The following is a 16185-nucleotide window of genomic DNA, read 5'->3' as shown; positions in this document are numbered from 1 at the left end:
ACTTTGCCAACAAAAGTCTGTCTAGTCAAGGCTATGGTTTTTCCTGTGGTCATGTATGGATGTGAGAATTGGACTGTGAAAAAGGCTGAGCGCTGAAGAATTGATGCTTTTGAACTGTGGTGTTGGAGAAGACTCTTGAGAGTCCCTTGGACTGCAAGGAGATCCAACCAGTCCATTCTGAAGGAGATCAGCCCTGGGATTTCTTTGGAGGGAATGATGCTGAAGCTGAAACTCCAGTACTTTGGCCACCTCATGCGAAGAGTTGACTCATTGGAAAAGACTCTGATGCTGGGAGGGAGTGGGGCAGAAGGAGAAGGGGACGACAGAGGATGAGATGGCTGGATGGCATCACTGACTCGATGGACGTGAGTCTGAGTGAACTCCGGGAGTTGGTGATGGACAGGGAGACCTGGCGTGCTGCGATTCATGGGGTTGCAAAGAGTTGGACATGACTGAGCGACTGAACTGAACTGAACAGAGGGGATCAAGATTTTCCTTAGAATAGAGTTTGTCAAACTTCAGTGCATCAGAGTTGCCCAGACGGCTGGTAAAACAGAATGCAGGGCCCCACCCCTTGAGATTTCTGATTCAGTAGTCTGGGATGAGGCTCAACAATTTACATTTCTAACAAGTTCACAGTTGGTGCTGATGGTGCTGATCAGGGAACCACACTTTGAGAACTGCTACCCTAAAAAAAAAAATTCTGAGTCTGTTCTAACAACCAGCTAAGTGGATGATTGGGGCTTCAAAGTAATATGTTCTAGAGAATGGGCCCAATATTTTAGTTGGAACAGTTTCTAAGCTTGCATTTACCAGTGTCCATCTGCAATCCCAGAGAGGCCCATAGAGTCCGATAGATAAAGTTATTTGACTTTGTTTTTCCTTTATGTCTGCCTTTTCCATATTATCTAGAATCTTTCCTTCTGGAATCAGTGGCATAAAATTTTAAGATGACTAGAATTAGCACACTTCCCTATAAGTAGAGTTGGCTTATTATACTTGGATATAAATTTTTAAAAATGTGTATGCTGAAGTTCATTCTTTCATAATATTAAGTTGAGATTTTGTTTTACCATATATAATGCATATTTACCAGGCTGGGTATTACTAACTCACTCCAAATGGTTGAGTGTTAAGAAGAAACTCTTACAAAATAGCAGACATGAGTCAGAGCTATGGAAAAGGCACTAATTGACAGAGGTCTGAGAGAACCTAGCTCATCGATGATATTCAGGATTGGAATGCCTGCTTTTCCTGTCTCAGTGGTCCGTGGCCAAGAATATTTAGATGTGAACTTTAAATAACACTGCTCTCAACATTCATGTTGTAATCAACTCTTTCCCCCTGGTTGTTTTATTTTCAGGATGGCTGGACACCAATTCATGCAGCCGTGGACACTGGTAATGTGGACAGCCTCAAGCTTCTTATGTACCACAGAGCCCCAGCCCATGGAAACAAGTTGCAGGAGGAGCCCGGGTTGGCCATCTTAGACTTGGATCAAGAAGAAGAGCATCATGAAGGCACATCCAAGCCTGTTGTTCCTGCAGACCTCATCAACCACGCCGACAGTGAAGGCTGGACTGCTGCCCATATTGCTGCTTCAAAGGGTTTTAAGGTGTGTCTGGTAGCAGCTGGCCTCATTATACAGTTGTAATTTGGTGAGTGGCAAAGTTGGCTGCTGTTGGCTGAGTGTATTTTGCTTGACTAATTGGAGACTGAGCAGCACTATTTTTTGGAAATGATCAGCTTCCAGTAAGAACCAACTATATTTTTTGTCCAGCAGATATTTACCATCAAGCGTATATGAGATGTCATAAAAATCAGTTTGGAGTTTGTTAACAAATGTGGGAGTAATTCCAGACATTTTATCTCATTAAAATTAGGAAGAGAAATTGGATATTGATTGAGGCCTCAAGATTGTTTGAGTTAGTACCAAGGCCATGCAATAATTTTGAGGGAGAACCAGGATTCAGGTACACATGTTCTGTACTCTCAACTCCCTCACTATGCACTCCCTGTGCTGTCTCATGATTCATAAGAGAGAGTTCTAGATTTCACTCATTAGAGAAAGATTGTGATTATTAAAGAAATAACATGACATAGGAAGCCATCCATTCATGCTTCTTTTTCCATTTAAATCACTTTAGCAATATTGCTTTAACAATGAAAAGCTATCAGGAAGCTGAGTGGAAGGCATTATGGAAGCTAACATTTGTAGGAATCATTTATGTGATTAGGTAACTCCTAGTTCAGGGGCAGGAGTGCAAAATACAAGACAAGCATAGGATAAGAGAAGCACAGAAAATTTAAAACAAGGATAGTAGACATGTATTTGAAACAATACAAAAATGTAAATTCTTATTTTTTGCAAGACAGAATGCATGTATTTCAGGGAGCAGAGCTGTGGAATATTAGGCTCAGAAATGACTCATTCTGGAGGAGATAGAAATGATTTTGGCCTTGCAGGCTGGGTTACATTTGTCACCCATCACTGGGAGAGGAGAGTAGTTCAGATGCAGGGAACAGTAGGAATGGTATGGAAGTAGAGAGGCTCCAGTTGAGCTATGAAGAGTGGTGAGAAGACAAGACTAGGAGTTTCATAGTATGGCACAGGCCTTCGGTGATGCACTGAGTTTTATTTACTAGACAGAGTAAAACTGTTGAAAAGTTTGTACAAAGGAACAAAAGAATCATCTCTATAGTTTAAATTGCTTGATTGAGCAATGACATTTAGAAGATTTGGGATTATGAGAACGTTGATGGCAGGGAGAGAGACTAGGTGAAAGATGATGAGACTGGTAGAAATCATGAGAGAGGTCACAGAGTAGAAATGTCCAAGAACTGCAGACAGATTAGACGCATTGAATGAATGGGATGAATAGAAGGATCATGGTTACGTTCCCAGAAAGAGGAAAGAAGAGGTGTTGTTGTGATCCAGCAGATAGAATGTGGGTTTAGGCATGCTGAATTTAATGCTGGGACGTGTTCATACAGATGGAGATATCTGGAAATAGCTAGAAATGTGCATTTGGAGCTCCTGGTTGGTAACTTCCTGTGTTATGATCTAGAGCAGAAGCTGTTCATCTTGGACTTGGGTGTTTTTGAAACAAGTGAGAAACAGGAATGAGTCAGTCCAGTGTGGAGGTATTGCTTGGTAGTAGTAGTTTACTCCCGATTATCCTAAAAAAAAAAAAAAACCTACAGTAATTATATGAGCTTGATATTTGTGTATTGATTTGAATGGAATGCAATGACATTTGACATAAAAGTACTTGGAAGGCAAAGATGGGAAATATGAAAGGCTTAAATTTGAATAGGCATAAGTAATCTAGGACAGTGAATCTCATTTGATGGAGAAAATGTATGTTGCAGGGGTGGTTTTTTTACTTACCTCCCTCTTCTAGAAAATCTCAGAGTATAATGTGAAAGGTTACTGACAGTGGTAGGCTGTTCATACGCTCAACCTGAAGGCAAGAAAAAAAGAATATGAAACCTGAGCATCACTGAGAGGAGCTCTCCCTCCAGGTTGAGTAACCCTTTAGGGTGGGGGCTTATGGTGCCACTCAGCTCCTCCTTTATGAACTCCTCATTAGGCTTGGTGGTTTCATGGCTGAAGATGGTATCTTCATGGATTCCCAGGCCCTTGGCAACGTGGATGCTCTGTCAAGGGAAATAGAATTTCTCATGTCTAATATGACTCTTCCAATAGTCTCTTATTTTAAGAATTTAAGATAAATTTTGAATAAGAGAGATTTTAGAAAGTAAGCGTGGCTGACAACATTGACACACTGCAAAGAAAAATAATAGATTAAAATAACAGGCTTTTTTTTTTTTTTGCCCTGGAGTAGATACTTTGTCTTCCAGGCTTACTTCTTCATTACAATTAGGACATTTAAACTATGGAACTTCCCTGGTGGCTCAGAGGTTAAAGCGTCTGCCTCCAATGCGGGAGACCCGGGTTCGATTCCTGGGTCGGGAAGATCCCCTGGAGAAGGAAATGGTAACCCACTCCAGTACTCTTGCCTGGAGAATCCCATGGACGGAGAAGCCTGGTAGGCTATGGTCCACGGGGTCGCAAAGAGTCAGACACGACTGAACGACTTCACTTCACTTCAAACTATGGAGAGATGAATAGACATTGGGAATGAAGACCAGATTGCCTGGTTTCATTACTCTTCACACGATACCACTCAGCCTGCCTTCCTAGTCATGGGTATTGAAAGATATTTTTGCATCCTTTGCCTAATACAGTGTTTATATCGTGGCTGAGATAGTTGTCCAGAGAGGTAATCTATTCACAACTAAGTTGCTAAGAGTAGTTTTCAGAAAAAATACATTACAATCCTGAGTTAATCATTGTGTGGGTGAAGAGATTCTACACTGACCACAGTAGGGCTTAAAAGATGTATGTTTTTTTTTTTTTTCTACCATAGCATACATGTGTCCGATCTACATAAGGTAGTAGCGCGTTGTTACCCAAGAATATCACTTCAGTTTCCACATGTTTCTCAACTGACAAACGTGGGATTTTGGAGCTTGAAGACACATAGCTCATCTATTCCAACCCCCTTGCCTTGCAGATGAAAAAGTTTCAGTTTTGGGAAATCGCATAACTAATTCCCCAAAGTCAATTCATAGAAGATCAGGTTCCTCAGTCAGTCCTTTTTCCACTTAGTTCTTGGTCTTTTTCCCAATGACTAAGCAATGTATAATCACCATTTGGTCTTTGGTAACCAGTGTAGCTCTCTCTAAAGCTGGTCTGTGACTACTGCACGGCCGAACTCGTCACTGAGGATAAACTTGTTTTCATCACTCAGTGTGCGTAGATAGAAGAATTTCTTAGTGAAACTCTGTGTTCTGTCATGAGAACTTTGACACATCAAGTTCCTGCAGCAGAAATAGATTAGGGAGAGTATCTGGATTTGAGCATCTGGTTGTCAAAGCTCTCATACAACAGATTCTTAATTTGAGGGACTCTGCATGTTGTAAGTCCAGGAGTAGATTATAACTCTAGCTTACATATTGCCAAAGGCGGAAGCTACCTATCACTCCTGTTCTTACTCAGTCTTTCTGGGTTGTTTAACATGTTGATTCTAATGCAGACCTCTCCTTGGCTTCCACAACACTGCCCCTTCCTTGCTTCCCTTCTGAATTTGATGATCAGGCTTTTTCTTTGTTTTTTTTTCTGTTTTTTCTTTTTTAACCCTAGGAAACTCCCAAGCCATCCTAGCTGCCTAGTCCTATTTTTAAGAATTTATCCAGTCTTTCAACTTCAACTGTGGCTTCTACAATAACTATTCCCAAGCCCAGATCTCCCACCTGGCTTTTTACCTGCTTTCCAGTCATTTATTTTCCACCGTCCTAGAGGTCATCCCTAAGCAGGCCCGTGGTCCTCTCGTCAGGCAGTGGTCCTCTTGTTGCCATCTTTATGCTGTTCTCGCATTGTTCTGGGATTGTAGACTGACTGATGCCTTTTTAGCTCTTAACCAGGTGAATCCCAGGCATTTCCTCCCACATTCTAGCATCCGCCCTAACTGGATGGTCTGCATGAGGTGTGTATCTTAAGTGCAGAGGCCCACATAGAGCCCTACAATGTAGATTTTCTCTCCCTAGGTCATGCCTACAAAGAAGAAAAAAAATGATAGGAGTCCTTAAAATTCTTTCTTGTCACAGAGAGTTGGGTACCTGGCTAGAAAAGACAAAGACAGGATAATTTGTGAGGTTGGACCAAATCTTTGGGACTAGATGCTAATCATGGTAAATAGAAATCCAGTCTTTGGAGTCTTTTATTTTTTGTGCTTTTGATTCTCCTTGACTATTTTCCTCTTAATTTTTATAAGATTATTTTTGAAAAGGCCAGATTGACTCAACTGTGTGTAGACAAAGGAAAGGCTCTTTTTTAAAACCTCATTCCAGAATGTCCAGTGCAGAGCGTTGCACACTTGCTTAATTTAACCACCAGTGACTCACTGACAGGATCTTAAAGGATTCTCACATAAACTTGGCCAACCAGAGTTGTGCTCCCACCCCTCACTGAAGAGCTGCACTTTCCAGTGTTTTCCAGTATTTTCCACTTGCACCTTTCATGGATCTAATTTGACCCTTTTTCTCCTCTCACTCTATACTTTCCCCCTTGAATGATCTTACTGGTCCCCAGAATATAATCTGTAGAGGTTCCAAAATCTTCTCTCTAGCCACTTATTCATGTCGTCAGTCCTTTCAGGAAGATCCTGTGTAGGAAGCCCACGATTTACAGGGCATCTCCTTGATAGCCCAGTTGGCCCAATACAGCCCTTGTGGATGCCCATCATCCCAATGGAACCATTAACAGTGCCCCCTTTTACTCCTAAAAGTGTCTTAGTTCAGACAGATGTACGGTAACCCTATCGATGGCCATTGCTATCTATCTATAGTGGTGATGGTGGTGTTTAGTCACTCAGTTGTGTCCAGCTCTTTGTGACCCCATGGACTGTAGCCTGCCAGGCTCCTCTGTCCATGGGATTTCCCAGGCAAGAATATTGGAGTGGGTTGCCATTTCCTTCTCCAGGGGATCTTCCTGACCAGGGATTGAACCCATATCTCCTGCAAATCTCATGCATTGCAGGTTGCTTCTTTACTGCTGAGCCATCCAGGAAGCCCTACTGATGACCATATTCGCATTTATTTCCACCAAACAGCTCCATGAGGATGTGTCCCCAGACTTCTGTGTTTATAGTGCATCTCTGTTCCTCCTCTCTTAATCCAGTAACATCATCTGACATTTGTGTCTCTTGCTCCATCTTCCTAAGTTACTGAGTTCAAATGATGGATACAATTCTAGATTTTATTCCTTTATAAATGAGTGCATGAACAAAGAGGAGGCTTTGTTTTTAAACACATTCCAGGATGTCCCTCGGGGAGCCCTCATCACAGGCTGTCTGAACTTGCATAGGCTGCTGTGGTCTCCCCATCTCCAGTCTCACCACCTCCTTTATGCTGCTTTGAGAGGGACCTTTCTAGTTGGTCGTGTATTTTACCCCTCATCTTTCCAAGGATAACTGATCTTTCTGTCACTTCGAGGATGAGTGCCAGCCCTGTACGTGACAGTCAGGTCCCTTCCAGCTCTGGCCTCAGCCTCTTTGCACCAGCACACTCCTGGCTCCTTCTCCCCTGTGCTTTCTGCTCGAATCCTGCAGACATCCTGTGCTGTCTCCTCTCCCTGCCTTTGCATCTGCTGTTCCCATTACCCCAAATGGCCCCTTCTGTCCTGACCCCTCCCTGCCTGGAAAACATCTCAGCTTAGGTCTTGGCTTCCAGGAGTTCATTGCTCCCAGGGTACCTCTTCACACTTCACTTAGGGAGCTTGTTCTTTACTGGAATTATTTATATACCCGCTTCCCTCTCCACTGCCTCCAAAAAAATCACTTTCATCATTGTATATATTGTGCTCAGCAGCCTCTGGCCCACGGGTACTAAACGTTTGTTGAATCAAGGAGTAAATGAGTAAATTTTATGACAGTTCTCTCTTAACCGGTCTCCTTCCTGTCACTTTGTTTTTCAGTATGTCTTCCAAACTCACTAGTTGGTTTTCAGAACTGAGTTGATCACGGCACTTGTCTACCCAGACGTATCCTTCTGTCTCCTGCAAAGAGTCGTGCTCCCTCACCCTCAGCCCTTCCTGGCTAACTCCAGCCACCTTCGTCTCCCCCCTAAACCTCTGCTTCCTCAGCTGTTGTTACCCATCGTGTTGTTTCTCCATCTCCCCTGCTCTGCCCAGCAGTGGGCACAGCCACATCCCAAGGTTGTTCCTGACGTGGGTGCTGGACCTCACCTGTGCATTTGCGGACTGAATTCCCTCCCACTCCCTCTGCCCAAGCTCAGTGTCTCAGGTTTCCTGCCCTGAGCTGGATCTTATCTCTAGCTCTTTGGACGTGAGTGTTCTTCTTAGTCTACCTGGCACTGGTACCTTTCTTCTCAGCTCTTAAAGGCCACTGACAGAGGTGGTTCATTGACCCTAAACATCCCTTCTCCCCTCTTCTACAATAACAAACCTCTCAGAGTTCAGCCCCAAATAAAGACTACATTTTCCAGCTTCCTGGAAGATGACCATGGCTGCCTACCTAAGTTCTGGCAATTGGGATGTGAGTGAAAATAGAAGCCAAAACCAAAGCCCACTGCCTTTTAAAGTTTCTGCTTGCTAGAGACATGTATCTATGTTGTGGTTAATAGCACTTTAACTTAGACTTAGTCATCTGGACTACTTGCTCTACATCCCTTGGAATAGTCTACCCAGTTTAGGTCCCCTGAGAATCCGTGTCCAGAAACAGCAGTTGGCATCACAGCATTTGTTCTCTTCGCTCAGATCCCACCCATCAGTGAGAGAGCTTAGATGTTTTTCTCTACCTTTCCCGCTTCTTCTTCTGCTGAGTAAAACTTTGCCCCTCACGTCCATAGGCCCTCTTTCCTGCATGTTTTCCTCATGACTCTTGACAACATGTCATGTTTCTGCCGGAGAAACAGAACTGTTACCTTATTCATCGTCACAACCCTGGGGTCTTGACACAGCTCCTGGCATGCAGGTGCTTAGTTCCTATTTCATAACGTTGTGAGGTTTGATGAGCACTAAATACATGTGCAGTCTTGTAACGGTGCCTGGCGCTTAGTATGTGCTTGAATAGTTTTTGTAGCTGCTGTTGTTAAGTGTCGGTTAGGTAAAGTTCTCATCTTCTTTGTGTTCCCCATGGAGCTCAGCAGAGTGCTGGGAAACTCACAGTTGTGGCCCCATTTGGATATGCCTTATCCTGCTGTTTTTCTGACATTCTGTGCTTCCTTATAGAGAAAGCCACTGCTTAGATTATTGCCTACTGATCTGCCTGACTATAATAATTATACACAACCCACCTTATAGGTGGACTTGAATCTTGCAAATTTTGGTTGCATCTTTTATCATTTCTGTTTCTAATTTGAACTAACATCACCTAGAATTGTGACATTTGTTGATGTGCTATAATTCCTCACCACTTACTTGAATACTTGGGCTGTTTTCTAATTAGTGATGATTATGTTGATTGTAACAAATACAGCAAGCTAATAAATATTGAGAGTGTTCTATGTGCCAAGAATATAAATTACTAGCTTTTCATTTAAATCACCTAACAACCTTTTGAAATATATGAGACACAGATAAGGAAACTGAAGCAGAAAAATGTTAAATGATTTACCAAAAGTCAGATAAAAATCATTTATATTGGCAGGATAAGACACCAGGTCTGTTTTACCTCTAACCTGTTTTTGCTACAAGTACTAACTTGTGTAATAAATGTATTATTTCTGTCTCTTATCATCTGAGAATTCATGAAGTTTAGTGCTCAGATTTCATTCTGCTTGAATCTTTCATTTGAGTCAATTTCATTAACTCTCATGCATTTACTGATGTTGTACAAATTAGTAATATCAATGGGATAAAAACTATTATTTATTTATTTGGCTTAGTTTTTAGTTCATTTCTTAGCTTAGTGATTTTTTAAAACTTGAACCCCAGATCTATGAAAGCCAGACTTGATTGTTAGAGGAGATTCTTCCAGCCTCGACAGCAGCAGTGATAAACGCTCAGTTAATCCCTTTGCAGGCAAACAGATTTTCTTTATTCAAAGGTCCTCTGGCTCAGCTCCTCCATTTTGCAGGTACCGAGGCCTTGTCTCCCATCCCCTCAAGCATCCGAAAAGAGCCCCTATATTAAATCAGCACTGGCTTCCTTTTCATATTTCACTTACTTGGTGATCTCAGCTTACTCTTTTTCTTTCTGACCCTTATGCATTCCTTGTATTTCCTCGTGGACTATGATTGCATTTAAAATATGTTTAGGAGGCAATAGGAAGCAACTGGAACTCAGATATACTCCTGGTGGGAGTGGAGTTTGGTATAGCCACTTTTAAAAGCTCTTTGCAGTATACACAGATACAGAACGTGTGCATACCCTGTGCCCCAGCAGACCGACTCTGTATGTATACCCAATAGAAATGTGTACCTGTGTCTGCCAAAGGACACGTATCAGAATGTCCATAGTAGAACCCAGATGCCCACCAACAAGAGTAGAGATGAACTGTGGTATATCCATGTGATACACAGTAATTTTAAAATAGGATGAATTGAATTATAACTATTCCTAATACATGTATGAATTTTATAGTATTATGGTGATTGAAAAGAAGCCAGATATAAAAGTGTACCTGTAATATGGTTCCATTTATATAAAACTCTTAAAACAGGCTAAGTGGACTTCCCATCTTAGAAATCATAATAGTAGCTGCCTTTGTGAGGAGAAAGGAAGGATTAGTGGTTGAGATGGAACATTAAGGGGGCTTCCAGAATACTCCTCCCACAAGTATGTTCACTTTGTGGTAATTCTGCAAGCTTCACACTTATTTATGTACTTTTCTACATAGATATTATGTATGTATTTTCCTTACATCAGTAAGGAAAACATGTTTTATAAAACACACAAAAAAGTATCTTACAGCAAGATTAGGGAAAGCTGTTCAGACTCCTAGTTTACTGTGTTGTCAAAAGTGAAAGTCTGCCCAAAGCCTGTGTGTGTGTGTGTGTGTGTGTAAGTGTGTGTGTACGTGTAGGGAAGTGATGAAAAGAACAGTGCTTGTTTTGGTTGTTAGTTCCTTTTCATGGTTTCTGGTTTATTCCATTTTGTGCTTACTTTGATGGGAAATCAGGAGACAAATCAGGAAGTAATAGAAGTTGAAATAGCAGAGCTCCTTGATAAATATCCCAATGTAGTATCCTGCCATGCACTTACTTGAAAATGTTTGCATATATATATATTGTCTGTCTACCACTTTGAATCGAAAAACTTTGGAAAACCAAGACCTTTCACCTCAAAGGCTAGTGATACCTTTTGAGTGGAGACTCCCTGGAGCAATACAGAAGAAACTTAAAAAGCAAGGGCACGTAACTTCCATGTCTATTGAGAGTGTTTTTCTAAAACCTCAGTCAATATGGTATTTACATATAATTTTCAGATAAAAAATAAGACAACATAAGATCCAAAATATATTTGTGGTTACAAGGACTCTGGGACAGAATTTGAACTCTGCACTTTTATGACCAGGAAGACAATACCTGGTCTAGAAGACAATGCTGGGCATTCGGTTGTAGCAGAAGTCTTTTTGTATTTCCAGATTTACCATAAAAGGATACTGTCTGCCCAAGTCTTTTTTCCTTAATGGCACTCTGCAAACTGAGTGATTAGTAAGCCAGTTTTTCTCTTGGAACCTAAGAGGCTGTTCTAAGAGCAGCAGTGTTTTGATCCTGTGAATCACATGTAAATGAAGCCCTCTTTGCTTTTTACTTGGAGACAGTGTTTAGATTAATCTGTATATTTGGGTTGTTGGAAAAGAAATAAGCTTTCTGATCGAGAATTCCTGATTGGCTTGCCACAGGTCGCTGAATCTTCCCTTGGAGTTTTCACTTGAGTTGATTCATTTGGACAGGAGGTAATGGAGTTCTTGTCTTCACAGAACTGCCTAGAAGTCTTGTGTAGGCACGGAGGGCTGGAGCCGGAAAGAAGAGATAAGTGTAATCGGACCGCACACGATGTTGCTACTGATGACTGCAAGCACCTGCTGGAGAATCTGAGTGAGTGCCTGTGCAGCTGCGCGGCTTGTCCTGCATCCACAATGCAGGGGCCTCTGGGACTGTGGGGAAGATGCTGATGCAGCTTCAGTTTTCTCATTCTCTTCTTAAATTCCATTCAACACTAGCTGCTATAGAAACACTGATTATAAATGGGATACTTTTATTTTTCCATGTAGAATGGCTTTTTACAGAATTACTGAAACAGTGCTAGCTCTTTCTAGTCTTTGACCTTGGACAATATTTAATAATCATTGCTTTTTTTCTTCTGACTTAGATTATCTTTCTAGACATGAGACTGGAAAGGTACAAAAAAAAAAAAAATCATGGCCAACTAGTTTGCTATTAGCTGTCTGTGTGAATGTAGGCAGGTCAGTTATCTCTCAATATCTGGTTGCCTGCCTGTCTAGGAAGATAACCTTTTGATTCCATTCTAGCTCTAAGAGTATATGCTTCTCAGCACATGCTGTGAAAGTTTCACTTGCGGGTGTGTGAATATGGAGTTCTCAGTTCATTTCAGTCGCTCAATTGTGTCCAACTCTTTGTGACCCCATGAACTATAGCATTCCATGCATCCCTGTCCATCACCAACTCCCAGAGTCCACCCAAACTCATGTCCATTGAGTCGGTGATGCCATCCAACCATCTCATCCTCTGTCGTCCCCTTCTCCTCCTGCCCTCAATCTTTCCCAACATCAGGGTCTTTTCAAATGAGTCAGCTCTTCCCATCAGGTGGCCAAAGTATTGGAGTTTCAGCTTCAACATCAGTCCTTCCAGTGAACACCCAGGACTGACCTCCTTTAGGGTGGACTGGTTGGCTTGCCTTGTAGTCCAAGGGACTCTCAAGAGTCTTCTCCAACACCACAGTTCAAAAGCATCAATACTTCATCGCTCAGCTTTCTTTATACTCCAACTCTCACATCCATACATGACTATTGGAAAAACCATAGCCTTGACTAGACAGACCTTTGTTGGCAAAGTAATGTCTCTGCTTTTGAATATGCTATCTAGGTTGGTCATAACTTTCCTTCCAAGGAGGAAGCGTCTTTTAATTTCATGGCTGCAGTCACCATCTGCAGTGATTTTGGAGCCCCCCCAAAAAATAAAGTCAGCCACTGTTTCCACTGTTTCCCCATCTATTTGCCATGAATTGACGGGACCGGGTGCCATCTTAGTTTTCTGAATGTTGAGTTTAAAGCCAACTTTTTCACTCTCCTCTTTCACTTTCATCAGGAGGCTTTTTTTTTTTTGCATCCAAGTACTGCATTTCAGACTCTTTTGTTGACCATGATGGTGACTCCATTTCCTCTAAGGGATTCCTGCCCACAGTAGTAGATATAATGGTCATCTGAGTTAAATTCACCCATTCCAGTCCATTTTAGTTCGCTGATTCCTAGAATGTCAACGTTCACTCTTGCCACCTCCTGTTTGACCACTTCCAGTTTGCTCTGATTCATGGACCTAACATTCTAGGTTCCTATGCAGTAATGCTCTTTACAGCATTGTACCTTGCTTCTCTCACCAGTCATATCCACAACTGGGTGTTGTTTTTGCTTTGGCTCCATCCCTTCATTCTTTCTGAAGTTATTTCTCCACTGATCTTCAGTAGCATATTGGGCACCTACCAACCTGGAGTGCTAGATCAAATGAAATAGTCCGACCTCTTATGTCAGGATGATCACTCACCCAATCCGGTCAGCCAGCCCTCTCAGTAGTTGGTCTTGAGCTTACATTCTAACACTGAGACAGAAAATGAACAATAAACATAAGAAATGATTCATTATATAGTATGTGAGATGATAATATGTGCTACATAAAAGACCAAGAGGGATGGGGAGTGAGAGGGTAGGTTTCAATTTTTAAAATGATAGGCAGGTAGCCTCACCACTAAGACATCTGAGCAAACACTTGGAGGTGAGGAAGGGGTAGCTCTGAGACTCTCTCAGGTAAGAACTTTCCAGGCAGAGTGTCAAGTGGACTGATGCCCTAACAAGTAGGAGCCTATCTGTGTGTTTGAGGAATGGCACTCAGGGCTGAATGACCAGGTTGGAATGAGTGAGGGAAGGAAATAGGAAGACAGGTCAAAGAATTTACAGGAGGGCAGGAGGGTGGAGCCATTTTGGGGACTTAAGGTAGCTATTTCAGTGTTTGAGCATAGGAGTGATGGGACCTGGTGTACATTTTTTTTTTTTAAGAATTTCTGTCCTTTTTTAAATTTAGGAACATTATAAGCAATCCTACCCTATTAAAAAAGATATTTGTTAGCTATTTCATGATAGAATTTGCTTTTATTGACTTAGACATAAGTGAGCTTCTAACTAATACAACATTGTAAACCAACTGTATTCCAAAAAAATTGCTTAAATAGTTACTAAGAAAAGATAAAATCAAAGGAATCTCATAATAATTGTAAAAGCGAATCCTGGCAATGTCCCTAATAAGAATGGTGTACATTATAATGGTGTCTCTAACTGCTTTGTCAACCATCAACTAGGAAGTCACAGGCCTAATGTAGCCAATAATGACGTCTCAGTTCAGGATTGTAGTAGATAAGGACATGTGGGTTCTGGATATAGCTAAGGATAAGCCAACAGAACTTCCTAATCACTGACTGTGAATTACGAGAGAGGGGATTTATGGATAACGCCCAAGATTTTCAGCCTGAACAACTGGCAGTATAGCGTTGCCCTCAGCTGTCAAGGGAAAGGCTGTGGGTGAAGCTGATTTTGTCGACAAAGATCAGGAGTTACATTTTGAATTATGAATTTGAGACATCTTTTAGGGTGTCTCTGTAGGAGGTATCAGATAAGCAAGAATTCTGAAGATGGGTATGAGCTGGGTTTACATATCTGAGAATCAGCAGTCTAGAGATAGTTTTTAAAGTCATGGAACTGGATTAGGTTATGAAGGCAGTGAACACAGATTAAAAAAAATAAGAGAAATAAATGAGCCTTGCCAGACTCTATTATTAAGAAGTCTGCAAAATGGCACCCCACTCTAGTACTCTTGCCTGGAAAATCCCATGGACGGAGGAGCCTGGTAGGCTGGAGTCCATGGGGTTGCGAAGAGTCGAACATGACTGAGTGACTTCACTTTGACTTTTCACTTTCATGCATTGGAGAAGGAAATGGCAACCCACTCCAGTGTTCTTGCCTGGAGAATCCCAGGGACAGCAGAGCCTGGTGGGCTGCCGTCTTATGGGGTTGCACAGAGTTGGACACGACTGAAGTGACTGAGCAGCAGCAAACAGGGAAGGGGCCAGCAAAGGAACAACATTAGAGGATGACCAGTGAAATGTGAGGAAATCCATGAGGAGTGAATTGAAGAGCAGAGAGATCAGTTATGTTGGAAGCTGTTGAATAAAGACTGAAAATAAAATCTAGTAGTTGGTCATTTCCCCTTCATGGATCCCAGGCTTCTTGTGGTGAAAGGGCTTGCATAACTCAGTGAAGCCATGAGCCTTGCCATGCAGGGCCACCCAAGATGAATGGGTCATAGTGAAGAGTTAAGATAAAATGTGGTCCACTGCAGGAAGAAGTATTTTTTGCCAAGAGAACCCAATCAACAGTATGAAGAGGCAAACAGATACAACACCGGAAGGGGAGCCCTCTGTGTGAGAAGGTGTCCAATATGCTACAGAGGAAGAGCAGAGGGCAATTACTAATAGCTCCAGGAAGAATGAAGTGTCTGGGCTAAAGCAGAAATGATGCTCAGTTGTGGATGTGTCTGGTGGTGAAAGTAAAGTCTGATGCAGTAAAGAACAATATTGCATAGGAACCTGGAATGTTAGGTCCATGAATCAAGGTAAATTGGACGTGGTCAAGCAGGAGATGGCAAGATTGAACATCAACATCTTAGCAATCAGTGACTGAAATGGACAAGAATGGGCAAATTTAATTCAGATGACCATTGCATCTACTACTGTGGGCAAGACTCACTTAGAAGAAATGCAATAGCCCTCATAGAGTCCAATGCGCAATACTTCGGTGCAATCTCAAAAATGATAGAATGATCTCAGTTCATTTCCAAAGCAAACCATTCAGCATCACAGTAATCCAAGTCAGTGTGCCAACCACTGATGCAGAAGAAGCTGAAGCTGACTGCTTCTATGAAGAATTACAAGACTTTCTAGAACCAACACCAAAAAAAGATGTCTTTTCATCATAGGGGATTTGAATGCAAAAGTAGGAAGTCAAGAGAGACCCAGAATAACAGGCAAGTTTGGCCTCAGAGTACAAAATAAAGAAGCAGGGCAAAGGCTAATAAGAGTTTTCTTAAGAGAACACACCGGTCGTAGCAAATACCATTTTCCAACAACCCAAGATATGACTATATGTGGACATCACCAGGTGGTCAATACCAATATCAGATTGATTATGTTCTTCACAGACCCAGATGGAGAAACTCTATATAGTCGGCAAAAAAACAAGACCTGGAGCTGCCTGTGGCACACATCATGGGCTTCTTATTGCAAAACTTAGGCTTTAATTAAAGAAAGTAGGGAAAACCATTAGGCCATTCAGGTATGACCTAAATCAAATCCCGTATGATTATACAGTG

The 16185-nt window shown here is 41.8% G+C and overlaps 1 protein-coding gene across 2 annotated transcripts in view; it reads left to right on the top strand.

Annotated features, from left to right (window-relative positions):
* The window catches only part of CTTNBP2 (cortactin binding protein 2), a 168141-nt gene that overhangs the window by 101285 nt on the left and 50671 nt on the right, over positions 1-16185 (top strand). For both annotated transcript variants that reach the window (XM_070369594.1, XM_070369595.1), the window contains 2 exons: positions 1364-1615; positions 11511-11628. In XM_070369594.1, coding sequence (XP_070225695.1) covers positions 1364-1615; positions 11511-11628 — 370 coding nt within the window. The remainder of the gene's footprint in view (positions 1-1363; positions 1616-11510; positions 11629-16185) is intronic.

This window comes from Bos mutus, chromosome 4 (assembly GCF_027580195.1).
Source record: "Bos mutus isolate GX-2022 chromosome 4, NWIPB_WYAK_1.1, whole genome shotgun sequence".
NCBI lineage: Eukaryota > Metazoa > Chordata > Mammalia > Artiodactyla > Bovidae > Bos > Bos mutus.
Note: the sequence above shows the minus strand (reverse complement) of the source record. Positions and strands in the feature narration are given on the sequence as shown.